General features: G+C 40.4%; 1 protein-coding gene across 2 annotated transcripts in view; it reads right to left on the bottom strand.

The window, feature by feature from the left end:
- CSMD1 (CUB and Sushi multiple domains 1) overlaps window positions 1-14,938 on the bottom strand; it is a 2,059,737-nt gene that overhangs the window by 786,091 nt on the left and 1,258,708 nt on the right. For both annotated transcript variants that reach the window (XM_078069893.1, XM_078069894.1), the window contains exon 6: window positions 5,980-6,092. In XM_078069893.1, the coding sequence (XP_077926019.1) occupies window positions 5,980-6,092 (113 nt within the window). The remainder of the gene's footprint in view (window positions 1-5,979; window positions 6,093-14,938) is intronic.

The raw sequence follows: 14,938 nt of genomic DNA, 5'->3' as shown, positions 1-14,938 counted from the left end.
GACACACTGGACCAGATGGACCTCATAGATATTTACAGAACATTCCACCCTAAAACAACAGAATACTCATTCTTCTCGAGTGCACATGGAACTTTCTCCAGAATAGACCACAAAGTGGGTCACAAATCAGGTCTCAACCAATACAAAAAGATTGAGATTATTCCCTGCATATTCTCAGACCACAGTGCTTTAAAACTGGAACTCAATCACAAGAAAAAATTTGGCAGAAATTCAAACACTTGGAAGCTAAAGACCACTCTGCTCAAGAATGTTTGGGTCAACCAGGAAATCAAAGAAGAACTTAAACAATTCATGGAAATCAATGACAACGAAAATACATCAGTCCAAAACCTATGGGATACTGCAAAGGTGGTCCTAAGGGGGAAATACATAGCCATCCAAGCCTCACTCAAAAAAATAGAAAAATCCCGAATTCACCAACTAACTCCACACCTTAAAGAACTAGAGAAAAAGCAACAAACGATGCCTAAGCCACGCATTAGAAGAGAAATAATTAAAATTAGAGCAGAAATCAATGAATTAGAAACCAGAAACACAGTAGATCAGATCAACGAAACTGGAAGTTGGTTCTTTGAACGAATTAATAAAATCGATAAACCACTGGCCAGACTTACCCAAAAGAAAAGAGAAAGGACCCAAATTAATAAAATTACGAATGAAAGGGGAGAGATCATGACTAACACCAAGGAAATAGAAACAATTATTAGAAATTATTATCAATAACTGTATGCCAATAAACTGAGTAATCTGGATGAAATGGAGGCCTTCCTGGAAACCTATAAGCTGCCAAGACTGAAACAGGAAAAAATTGACAACCTGAATAGGCCAATAACCAGTAACAAGATTGAAGCAGTGATCAAAAACCTCCCAAAAAACAAGAGTCCAGGGCCTGATGGATTCCCTGGGGAATTCTACCAAATATTCAAAGAGGAAATAATACCTATTCTACTGAAGCTGTTTCAAAAAATAGAAACAGAAGGAAAACTACCAAACTCATTCTATGAGGCCAGCATTACCTTAATCCCCAAACCAGGCAAAGACCCCATTAAAAAGGAGAATTTCAGACCGATATCCCTGATGAATATGGATTCCAAAATCCTCAACAAAATCCTAGCTAATAGGATCCAACAATACATTAAAAGGATCATCCACCACGACCAAGTGGGATGCAAAGTGGTTCAACATTCGCAAATCAATCAATGTGATAGAACACATTAATAAGAGGAGGGAGAAGAACCATATAGTCCTCTCAATTGATGCAGAAAAAGCATTCGACAAAATACAACATCCTTTCCTGATTAAAACTCTTCAGAGTATAAGGATAGAGGGAACATTCCTCAAGTGCATAAAAGCCATCTATGAAAAACCCACAGCGAATATCATCCTGAATGGGGAAAAGCTGAGAGCCTTTCCCTTAAGATCAGGAACACGTCAAGGATGCCCACTGTCGCCACTATTGTTCAACATAGTACTAGAAGTCCTAGCAACAGCAATCAGACAGCAAAAAGAAATAAAAGGTATTCAAATTGGCAAAGAAGAAGTCAAAGTCTCTCTTTTCGCAGACGACATGATACTTTATGTGGAAAACCCAAAAGACTCCACCCCCAAATTGCTAGAACTCATACAGCAATTCAGTAATGTGGCAGGATACAAAATCAATGCATAGAAATCAGTTGCTTTCTTATACACTAACAATGCAACTGTAGAAAGAGAAATTGGAGAAACGATTCCATTTACAATAGCACCAAAAACCATAAGCTACCTCGGAATAAATCTAACCAAAGAGGTAAAGGATCTATACTCTAGGAACTACAGAACACTCATGAAAGAAATTGAAGAAGACACAAAGGATGGAAAAATATTCCATGCTCATGGATCGGAAGAATAAACATTGTTAAAATGTCTATGCTGCCCAGAGCAATCTATACCTTCAATGCCATCCTGATCCAAATTCCAATGACATTTTTCAAAGTGCTGGAACAAACAATCCTAAAATTTGTATGGAATCAGAAAAGACCCTGAATCGCCAAGGAAATGTTGAAAAAGAAAAACAAAGCTGGGGGCATCACGTTGCCCGATTTCAAGCTATATTACAAAACTGTGATCACCAAGACAGCATGGTACTGGCACAAAAACAGACATATAGACCAATGGAACAGAATAGAGAGCCCATATATGGACCCTCAACTCTATGGTCAAATAATCTTTGACAAAGCAGGAAAAAACATGCAATGGAAAACAGACAGTCTCTTCAATAAATGGTGCTGGGAAAATTGGACAGCCACATGCAGAAGAATGAAACTCGACCATTCTCTAACACCATTCACAAAGATAAACTCAAAGTGGATGAAAGACCTCAATGTGAGACAGGAATCCATCAAAATCCTAGAGAACATAGGCAGTAACCTCTTTGACATCGGCCACAGCAACTTCTTTCAAGATACATCTCCAAAAGCTAGTGAAACAAAAGCAAAAATGAACTTTTGGGACTTCATCAAGATAAAAAGCTTCTGCACAGCAAAGGAAACAGTCAACAAAACAAAGAGGCAGGGCGCCTGGGTGGCTCAGTTGGTTAAGCAACTGCCTTTGGCTCAGGTCATGATCCTGGAGTCCAGGGATCGAGTCCCGCATCAGGCTCCCTGCTCAGCAGGGAGTCTCCTTCTCCCTCTGACCCTCCCCCCCTCATGTGCTCTTTCTCATTCTCTCTCTCAAATAAATAAATAAAATCTTAAAAAAAAAAAACAAAAAAACAAAGAGGCAACCCACAGAATGAGAGAAGATATTTGCAAATGACACTACAGATAAAGGGCTGGTATCCAAGATCTATAAAGAACTTCTCAAACTCAACACCCAAAAAACAAATAATCACGTCAAAAAGTGGGCAGAAGATATGAAAAGACACTTCTCTGAAGAAGACATACAAATGGCTAACAGACACATGAAAAAATGTTCATCATCATTAGCCATCAGTGAAATTCAAATCAAAACCACACTGAGATACCACCTTACACCAGTTAGAATGGCAAAAATGGACAGGGAAAGAAACAACAAATGTTGGAGAGGTTGTGGAGAAAGGGGAACCCTCTTACACTGTTGGTGGGAATGCAAGTTGGTACAGCCACTTTGGAAGACAGTGTGGAGGTTCCTCAAAAATTTAAAAATAGAGCTACCCTATGACCCAGCAATTGCACTACTGGGTATTTACCTCAAAGACACAGATGTAGTGAAATGAAGGGCCATATGCACCCCAATGTTCATAGCAGCAATGTCCACAATAGCCAAACTGTGGAAAGAGCCGAGATGCCCTTCAACAGATGAATGGATAAAGAAGATGTGGTGCATATATACAATGTAATATTACTCAGCCATCAGAAAGGATGAATACCCAACTTTTACATCAACATGGATGGGACTGGAGGAGATTATGCTGAGTGAAATAAGTCAAGCAGAGAAATTCAATTATCATATGATTTCATTTATTTGTGGAACATAAGGAATAGCATGGAGGACATTAGGAGAAGGAAGGGAAAAATGAGGCGGGGGGGAATTGGAGGGAGAGATGAACCATGAGAGACTACGGACTCTGAGAAACAAACAGGGTTTTAGAAGGGAGGGGGAAGGGGGGATTGGTTAGCCTGGTGATGGCTATTAAGGAGGGCACGTAGTGCATGGAGCACTGGGTGTTATACGCAAACAATGGATCGTGGATCACCACATCAAAAACTAATGATGTATTGTATGGTGACTAACGTAACATAATAAAATTTAAAAAAAAATAGAATTTCCTGCCACCCAGAATGTTACTTATATCTACCAGTATGGAGCATCTTCAAATTTGGTATTTTATTTTTTGCCTCTCTTCCAATCACTGGTACAGACGCCAAATTCATTGATCAGGTTGGAGGAATGATACCTAGAAATTTTTTTTCTGTAGTTCAAAGTCAATCTATTAATCAGGTTCAGGACCTTTGGAGATCAAATAACAGTTTAGAAACAGCTCTATTGATCTACCTACCTACCTATTGATCAGTCACTTTGCTCTCTGAATATTAATTTATGATTGTTCTAAGTCAGTGATAGATATATCTGTGGATGTGGATTGATATAACAAAATTCAGATGGATTTTTCCCACAAGATTGCATGGAGTACTTTACACCCCCACCTACCATGTCCCTGTATGAACTCACCTCCCACACCCAGTGTGCTCTTCTACACTATATATAAATATCATAGATTATATATGCACCCTGTTATGACTACAGATATAGTATATGGCCTTAAAAGATAAAGGCAAATAGAGGCACGTCTGAAAAATGTGATCAGCCTTGTCTGGATTGCAGGAAAGGAAACAAATTGCTATGACTCCTAGAAAACTTGGAAGGCACTGTATTTGCAGTCAAAGAGGATAAAAGAAGGAACTTTCTGGCACATCAGAAGACAATGTGAGAGGGGCAATGCTCCTGATGATGGATCAAATGCATTTTGGTAAAACAAAATTGGCCCTTCATTCTAAGTTGTGCACATTCTGTGAAGGTTCACATGCCCCAGGGACACAGGTGGCAAATAAAATCTGCTCACCTCCATGTGCTCTCCTCAGCACCATCTGTATTTAATTTCCTGCAAATTACTCTTAGTTTTCTACTTCTTGTCCAAAAGGACACAATGAAGGCATTATGGGATTTAAAATGTGTTTTAGATAGGACACATTCAGACCCTTTGTTAGAACATTACTAAAATCTCCCGGAGTGGCTAGCATGATTTTGGTTTTCATTCTGCCTTTCATGGGGGTTGTTTGCAAACTGTCTTTCTGAACTACTAGATTCTGGAGCATGGGGGTTATTATAATTTCCTTGTTTTGGGGTCCTGGCTTGCATGTGGCAAGTGCTTAGGGAATGTGGTCTTAACTGAACTCTTGATATTCTCACAGTCATGATTTGGGGGAAGCATGAGAAGTTTGCTTGGGAGTGCATCTTGCTTTCTGACAAAGTCATATTGTTGTTTGCAAATTCAAAGTGGAATTGTTTTCAATGGATCTCCTAATAAATTGAATCTTTTTTATGGTATTGATGAGGATTATTAATTATTAAAACCATATGGGCAGGGTACCTGAGTGGCTCAGTAAGTTAAGCGTCCCAACTCTTGATTTCGGCTCAGGTCATGATCTCAGGGTCCTGGGAATGAACCCCTGAGCCCTACTGTGGGGCTCAGCTCTCAGCAGGGATCTGCTTCAGGATTGTTTCTCTTCTTCTGTTCCTCCCCCTGCTCTCTCTCTTTCTCTCTCTCTCTCAAATAAATAAATAAATAATCTTTAAAGAATCCCAACAAACATATGGGCAGTGATACAATACTATCCAGGTATAAACACTAGAAATTCGATACAAAGAGGAAGCTTCAAAATCAAACCTTCATACTAGTGACTACAGACTTTGTTTCACTCAGCTACAAAAAAAAATCTTGTGTTTTTCTTTTGATGTTCACTTACCTGTCAATTATTAAAGCAGGTAGCTGGATTTATGTACTGTGAATATATTTTACAACTGAAAGTGATAGGATGATGTACTTATGCATATTCATGCAACCTATATGCTGTGCCATTTTTAATGAGTGGGTAAAGAAAACAACCAGACAACTATGGATATTTTCTGGTTAGGTGTATATGAATTAAAGTTAATGCTAGTATATATTTACTGACTTATTGATAAAAACTCAGTAATAATTCAAGCAAAACAATAAAATACATTACATACAGCCAAAGTAATAAAGCTTTACTGAGAAGTTGCTAGGAGTATCTGTAAAACTTCCAGAGTTAATTGTTCAAAAAAGAGCTAGAAGGTATTTTCAAGCTTATATCTCTTGCTCTATCTCTAGCAAGAGACTCCTAAAATTTGAGGGTGAAAAGACCAAAATATCTTCCTCTACTTTTTTTTTTATTTATACATAAAACGGGGCATTCTTACCTTGAAACTGTGCATTAAATCCTTTGCGTCGATGGTTACTGTCAGATGTAAAATGGAGTCGTAACCAATTCTTGCTACTTATAACAGGAGAAGGAAGGTTCATGCCCGTCAGCCTGGAAAAGAGAACCAGAAAAAATCTCCCTTGTAAACCAACAGAGTAACTGTCCTATAGCAATCCCACTTTTAAAATTGACTACTGACAGTCGTTATTTTGAGATCTGAAGACAGAGGTCATTGATGAGCTGCACTGAAACCTTGAAATGACTCAGGCAATTTCATGTGTGTCCACATAATCACTGCTATATTTACCCTTGATGGAATGAAGGCTTTCACCGACACTTGACATTTTTATTCTTCTTCATTAATGGTGGATAAATGAGAAGATATTCTTTGGATCACTTATTTCTTTTCATCAGGACCTCAATCATAATAAATTATAAAAGGACAAGAAATAGGCAAATGGTAACATTCTGCTTTTCACTCTTTGAACACTTTATGATTCTGTTTCACCTGAAGTGCCTTCAAAAACACTGTTTATCATGCTGGATAGCATATATCCCATATTTCTCGGGTCCCATCCACAGAACTCACAGCACGGGCCTTTCCTACCCACGGGAAGCAGAAGAGCAGCATGTAGGGGATTGGTGACGGGCACTGTCAAAGCGATTTGAAATGAAATAAAATTATGTTTGGGGACAACAGTATATTAAACACAATTAAATCTTTCAAAATCAGACACAAACCATCTCTGGCTAAGCTGTTTAAGCTCCCATCCTACTTTACACTGTGTGCTTTAGTTGTCAGAAAAAAAGTGAGTAATTTACTTCCTACTGAAAACCTGTGTCATTAAGAAGTGAAAGCCTTCCCAGGTGGTAAAGCTGCCCCCTGTTGGTAATACAGCGGCAGGGTCAGTTTTGGCCAATGGCAGAAGGATCCTTGGACTGGGATGCCTCAGGAATGCGGTGTGTGTGGCTCTGCCTTGTAGGAACTGTGGGAACCTCCACTTGCCAGTCTGTCAACTGGACCTGAAAACACCTCCACCAAGGGGTTGAAAGGGATATCGATACATGTATAAATGTCCCTGATGCACATTTTAAATGTCACCTATGGTTATGCATTGTACAATTATTTTGCCAAATCTGTTTTCAAAATGATGCTTATTAGTGCAGGTGATCAGTAAATGTTTAAGGAATTTGCCTGTAGCTGAAACTGGTGCTGCCCTTGGTGGGCTTCCCTGTGAGCACCAGAGCTGCTTGGTCAGGCTGGAAATCATATTCTGTGCACGGGATTTACCAGGCACGGGTGGGTATGTAGAGCGTTTCCCTCCTTACTCCATTACCTGGAGGAAAAGCAGCATCCAATGAAATATGTAGGCAAGCTTTCTGATGTTGGGGTGTTCAATTTAAACTCTCGGGTTTAAAAATGTGCAGTATCCATTTCAATGTAAAAGCCAAACCTTGACTGTAACCAATCGCAACAGTGTTTATGTCACTGTTTGAAATAATCTTCTGTGAGAGGAAATACACAACTCAGATCTGCCTATTTGCTTGGATTTATGTAGCTTTGACGGCTGAAATCGGATACAGCTGCTTCCAGGAAACATTTCATTATTCTGATATTTTGTCTGAAAGCTCCCTCCCCCACCACCTGTCTCCCTTGAGGAGCTGATGCTACAGATTCTCTTGGAAATACGTTACCTCTTTGCCAAATACTGACAATGACCAGAAGATAAGTAACTTCTGGATTCAAAAACCCAGAGTCTATCCAGCTCACCTACGTATACTTACTGAAAGTTTCATAACTGAATCCCATATTTATTTGTTGTGGCTCTTAAAGTTTTTTTTTTTTCTTAATTAGGTTCTTTTTGAGTGGTTCTGATCCCAAAAGCTGGGTGTGATTGCATGTTAGTGGTGTGTTAACATTAGCAATGCATGTAAATAAATCCCCTCCTCACCTCCCACGCGTTTCACATACCTACACCCCAAAAATGTCAGTTTTGTGTTAATAAACACACTTCATCTGTAAAGGGCCAGATAGACATATTTTAGGGTTTACTAGTCCTGCGGTTTCTGCTGCAGCTGTCCAAATCTGTTGCTGGAGTACAAAAGCGGCCACAGAGTGGGGACGGTTATGTTCCAGCAACAATTTACTTACAGAGGTTTCCATTTCATGCCATTTTTCTGAGAAACAAAATATTACTCTTTTCTTTTCTCTCCAAGTTTTTATTTTAAATTCCAGTTAGCTAACATACAGTGTAATATTAATTTCAGGTGTACAATATAGTGATTCAACACTTCCATACATCACCCTGTGCTCATCACGACAGGTGTACTCCTTCATCCCCATCACCTGTTTCCCCCATCCCCCCACCACCTCCCCTCTGGTCCCATCAATTTATTCTTTGTAGTTAAGAGTCTGTTTCTTGGTTTGCCCCCCAACCTCTCTCTTTTTTCCCCTTTGCTCATTTGTTGTTTTTTTTTTTTTATATTACACATGTGAGTGAAATCACCCCAAAGTTTAGGGCAGCATTATCTACAATAGCCAAACTATTTGGCTGTAGTGAAGGACCCCAAGAACCTCTCAACTGATGAATAGAGAAAGAAAATGTGTGTGTGTTGTGCGTGTGTGTGTGTGTGTGTGTGTGTGTGTGTGTGATGGAATATTACTGAGCCATAAAAAAGAATGAAATCTTGCTATTTGCAGTGACATAGATGGAGCATATTATGTTAAGTGAAATTAAGTCAGTCAGAGAAAGACAATTGTTATTCTTTTTTGATGGTTTTTCAAACATTGAACAATGTAAAAACCATTCTTATTTATAGATCAGATTGGCCTATGGACCATGGTTTGCTGACCCTTGCTTTGGTATATATGAGGTGATTTGTCAAAATACCGAGCAGATAGATAATTAGATGATGTATATCAAGATAGTGTAACTAGCTTCGAAAAAAATATCTACTTTCTGTACAGATTCATTTTACACAGAATCAAAGGTGAGGACTTTGTAATAATTATATAATTCACTACCCATGGTTAGAGCCAAGCCATGCAAATAAGTCACACTCCAGAGTGGATTAATGTGCATGGATTTCTTAATTTGTCTGTGGGAAATAAACAAATATTCACATCCTCTTTCTTTGGGGTGTGGAGTTGGTGGTTGTTCTATATAAGACATTCTTTGGAATTGTGAGTTTTTTGGTCCTTTTCCACAAACCTGGGTAACCTTAAAACTATCATTTAACAGTAAGCTTACATTTTAAAGTCAATTGTTCCTTCATTGCACATTGATTTAAAGGAAGTTGGCTAATATACAAGCCAGTGGATGTTACAATGGATTTGCCAAGAACTTGGATGATTTAGTTAAGATGTAGAGGTAAAGAATTCAACTGAATACCTTTGTGGTATTAGAATGGCACTCACAGCTGCCCACATCCTAATCCAAAGAGCCTATGACTGCATCACCTTACATGGGAAAAAGGGGACTTTAAAGGTGGGATAAAGTTACAGACCAAGGGGAGATTATCCTGGATTAAAGGGTAGCCCAATGTAATCAACAAGATGCTTAAAAATGGAAGAGGGAAACAGAGAGAAGAAAGAACCTACCAAGGAGGTCAGGGGATGCATGTGAGAACTGTCCCCATGGTTGTTGACCTTGAAGATGGAGAAAGGGTCCACAAGCCAAGGAATGTGGGTGGTCCTTACAAAGCTGTAAAAGGCAAAAATCTGCATCTCCCCTAGAGCCTTGAGGAGGAATACAGCCCTACTGACAACCTGATTTTATTCCAACAGAGCCTGTGTAAGACTTATAACCTCTGCAACCATAAGATAATAACTTTGTGTTGATTTAAGCCATTGTGTTTGTGTCAATTTGTTATGGCAGCAATGGAAAACAAAACTTTTAATATATATTTCATTCTAAAAGACTCCAGAAAGAGAAGACATTCAGTAGACTATGTCATCACTCTAAACCTATCAATAATCTCAGTTTAACACTCTGTATAATTATCAGTGATTGAACATGCACATCATTGGCTTGTTTCTCTTAAAAGTCTTCCTTCATTCTTAGCTCTATGTTTCAAAGTCTGCTGGAATTGTTTTCGACTTGACATACATAGTGAGCATAAGATACAAAGCAGAAATGTTTTGCAGAGAAAGGATTTAATAGTGACAGGTATCAACACATGTCTTTGTCTATTAGCTGAGAATGTCTAATGTACTCTTAATTTTTTATCCTAGACATGTAAAAACACAGGACAATTATCTGGAGAAATCAGGGGATTCAAATATATTTGGACTTAAAAAAAATAAAGGACACCTCAACATGATCTGCCAGGAAAGGGTCTTTCTGAGGGAATGTTAGATGCATTTCATTTCTGGAGCATCTCAAACTAGGTCAGAAACCCATAAAGTCTCACAGTGAGAATTTTGAGCGGTCCCTTTATACATGGTAGTTCTCACTCTTCCCCCCAAGATTGCCAAATTAGGCAATTTAATCCATTGGCAAACTCATTTCTTTCAAAGATTCAACAAGGTTTTGCGGCTGCCAAGAGTAAAAATAGATGTGGGACCCATGGGTACTTAAAGTTAAGAGGACCTTCTTTGAGCCAAAATAGAACTGGGCAGTCTGTTCCACTTTCTCCAAATAGCTTGACCATAAATTTTAAGGTTCTATTTATAATATGTCCACAACTTCTTCTCCCACTTAACCTCCCTCAGCCCCACACTTCTCAAGTATAAAATGAGGGATTTGAGCATGTTGTTCTTCTCAGACATTATAGCCTTGTGTCTGTGACTCATTCATTTTACTTACATAACTTGAAAAACATGGAGTCAATTTATTGAGATAATTTTCTGAAATGCATTTGGAAATGCTAAAGTTCTTGAGAGAGCTCTGTTTGAGCTCTTGTTTGACATTAAGCCAGATTTCTTATGTCTTTAGAAAATCATCATATAAATTGCTGGGAGTTTCTCTGTAGTTAAACCTCTTTAACTGTGATGACTAAGAAGCCAGAAAGCATTAATACCATCAACACTGACTGTAAATTACCCACCCTCCCTAAGGAGCCTAAAGAGTTTCATAAACCTATTACTTCAAAGAGCTGATTGCTTGTCATCCACAGAAAGTCATCTAGAAGCCCTTACATTTTCCTGTGCTCTTGTGGACATGTAACCAACATGATTCAGAGGGTAGTGTTCTATGTATCTCTGTTTTATGAAAAGTAAATGGAAGAATCTGATACAACAAAGGGATTCTGAAATGTCATGTTTCTGATTGAGTGCTATTTGTGTTACTAGGGAATGCCATTTTCTTATGAATATATATTGAGTTCATACTGCTATTCTAAGCCTTATTTTGGACTTTGATGAAAGAAACAATGGAAGTTAAAGGTAGTTCTTCAAAGGGAAATTCATGAAAAGAAGATATGCAGAAGTCTGTGTGTGTGTGCACAAATACACACACACACAGATACTCATATAACACAATAGTCATATATTTATATAGAGAGATTCCTAGAAATTGATCCCAAAAGTTTTACACCCACATATCTACCTTCTGGGAGAAACAAACAAACAAACAGCCCACCCATAGCCTCTTTAAAAGCATGCCACAGAAGAAGACCTCCCCGTGAGAACGTTCTTTCTTTCATTACAATCAGTTCATTCTGTTTGACGCTTCTCCCACTTCCCGTGGCATTCATGATTAGCTGTCACATAGGTCTGCTCGCTCCTGGACAGTTTATCTCTCTCTCTGGCTTCACTTTTTGCTCAAGGCATGCATGAAGATTCTCTCAGGAGTAAACACTGATAGCTATTCTCCTCTCTCTTGAAAACTTCACCCATTCTTATGTCTTCAGTCATCACCTTTTCCATGTTCTGTGCTCACCTTGTATATTCTATGCTGTTTACAAAAATGATTTCTAGTCTTTTGAGCCTTCTGTCCTCCTTTCAGATCCCCAGCTCATCTTTCCAGTCTCCATACCCTCCCCTTGGCTTCTACACTGGAATGTGCTTGACTTTGGTTCAATCCCCCCACGGAAAGCCCCCTCCATGCTCCTTCCTTCCTCGGGATCTTTGCACATACTGCTCTCTTGCCCTGAGCCAGGACACCCATCCACCCTGGTGCCCCTTCCTCTTCACTTGCCTAGTAATTCCTGGTCCTCCTGTAAATTTCAGATTATGGATCACATTGTCAGGGAAGCCTGACTTGACCGTGAAGTTGAAGTTGTTCCTCCCTGGTAACGTCTTCTCCTGGAACCTCTCATGCAGACATTTCAGAGTGATGACCTGGTTACTTGTGTGATTATTTACTGAATGGTTGTCTTGACAGTGACACAGGAAGCTTGTATTATCTCTCTGAAACCTAGCAAAGTTCTGGGCATATAATAGAAGCTCAACACACATCAGATACATAAATAGAATAGTAACTTTCACAAAGTGAGCATTACTCTACGCAACCCTTCCTGTCACACGGCCAGGCTGGGGTGTGTTTGTGTCTAGGTAATATCTTTATAGGATAAATCACACACTTTTATGGCACTGGAGGAAAGCAAAGCAAGAGTGGAGAATCAGTGCCAGGAAAATAGCAGTGGCTCCATTTGTGCCCCAGGACCAACGTCTCTGCACACAGATGTGCACAACTCCAGGGAATCAGGTCTGAAAGGACTCTCCCAAAGCTCCATGTCTTTAAAACCTGGACAGGACATCTTGTGTCTCTTCAATTTAATAACCCCTTAGGGAATCCAGAGAGATTACCACTCACCTGCTCCAGAAATGTCCTCAGCACCCACCCCTCAGCTCTGCCTTTGGTGGTCATTAAGCTTTTTGGCAAATGTTTAGACCATAGACACACCATGTCCTACGGGTTTCTGTAAGTGGCGAGCTCTCAGATGTATAATCCTGGCCACACCAAAATAGTCATGACAGCAGTGTATCCAAGGGAGGGATCAGAGTGTGCAACATACCCTCATCTTGTAGACACCTTCTGGACCTGAGACCTGCATGCAAAATCTATTCAGATGCTAAGTTTTGGGCTTGCAACCCGGTGATGTCTGCTACACTCATCTGTTCTAACCAGGCACTGCCTGTGCCCTGGCCAAACTGAAACCTCCACTTGTGCTATTGAATAGATCTTTTCCCCTTCCGATGCTCTCATCCACTCTGTGCAACTATGACCTCAACTGCCCTAACATGATTCAAAGCAACATTACAAATGACCTGCATGTGCCTGACAGCATCCTGGGCACTGCAGACAGGCTGGAACAAGCTCTGGTGTCCGGCGTGCATCAGAGGAGTGCTGACATAGGACGCGTGTCACCAAATGGGGAGTGCAGATTGCCATACGCACTCACAATAGGGGCTCTCCACTCTTCCTGGGGGGGAAGCCAGTCCTACAGGTATGATATCTGAGTTGTAACTAGTCAGCTGAGTAGATAGCAGGGGCCACTGGTGAGAACAATGACAGCAGTCTATGTTGATGCCCACACTCAATCACGTCACACCCTTTTATAAAAATGCTTTCATAACCTTCAATCACTCTGAGAAAGACGTCAAATTTCTTAGCATGGGATTGAAGATACTTCCTGATAAGACTCCAACCACTTCCTGCCTTGTCTCCTGTAAGTTCTTTCCTGAGTCCTCTATAGCCCGCAAGGGACCACGACTGCTCCCTGGCCATCCCATGTCACCGTGCTTCCATGCCTGCATCACCTGCACCCCTCCATCTGGAGCCCCGTAGCTGACTTTTGCCTGTTTACATTCTTCTCAAATTTCAAAGCTTTTGCAAAAGACTTTCCCTCTAAAACACTTTCCCTTATTATCTAAAGTACAATCAACCACCCTGGCCTTCATAATCCGTTAGCACTTGCTCATGTAGTCTATGGAAATGATCAGAATGTGTCCTGTATGTTTGGTGGTTGTGCAGATGTCTGTTTCCCCGACGGAACTGTGAGCCCGTTGAGGGCATAACTAGCATTTTATTAATTTCCCTCAAGCTTTTGGTACCGTGCGTACAGGAGAGCCTCAATAAATCCACTTTAAATGGTTTCTATGCTTTTATTTTTTGCTCATGACATGAGCTACTAAAACAGAGGCACACCATAAGACTGTCAAAAGTTAAGACCATTAAGAGAATGCCATTCCTATCTTTCTACGCACAGACATTTCTCTGCCAAGTAGGAATGTTGAGTGGGGTAGATCTGGCATCTCCTTTCTATTCCTCCTAGAACAGCCGTGGGACCCAAAGCAGTAACACTGGACTCACTTAAGACAGTGAGAACATCCGTCAGTGTCAAGGAAGGAGAAGGAGGAGGACAATGGAATCTATTAGAGATGGGGCAAAGGGGCGCAGGACAGACAAGAGGGATTTGAGAGAGGGTCATAAACATGTCCAGGACTTCAGCAAGCCAGGCAGTAGGAATTAACCCAAAGGTCAAGCAGAGAGGACCATTTAGGAGAGAATGTGACAAATCCTGTCCTCTAAAGCTTAAGGACTAAATGTCATGGAATTGCTTGGAATGAAGCCCGGGAAATGGCTCAGACAGACGCGTAATAGGATAAGATAGTCAAGAGGAAGCAGGCTCTGACACCATTTCTCAGTGGAAAGTCCTCTGGGCCCTTGTCCACCCTCCAGGTAGGGGGAGGAGGCCAACCCAGGAAAGCTGCATCATCTGCCAGGCACCTTCTCCTTCCTAGACTGGAGAGTGGCCCTGCCCCACCCAGGACTGTGCGCATGCCCTTCAGTGTGGGGGAACCTGGTCCACACATGGCGCAAGGTCATATCTATATTACAGATCTCAGCGGCAGCAGGCTAGTCTGGATTGAAGTCAGTGACCTGGAAAATGGAACCTCCAGTGTCTGTTTCTAATCCTCTGCTCTGTCCAATATCCTGGTGGGTTATTTTATAATTATCTGGGAAGACAGGTGTCTGGGTTTTGCCAACAGGAAAAACGTTCTTTGTCTC

The sequence above is a fragment of the Halichoerus grypus genome, chromosome 3, assembly GCF_964656455.1.
Source record: "Halichoerus grypus chromosome 3, mHalGry1.hap1.1, whole genome shotgun sequence".
Classification (NCBI taxonomy): Eukaryota; Metazoa; Chordata; class Mammalia; order Carnivora; family Phocidae; genus Halichoerus; species Halichoerus grypus.
The sequence above is the reverse complement of the archived record's forward strand: the minus strand, read 5'-3'. Positions and strand labels throughout refer to the sequence as shown.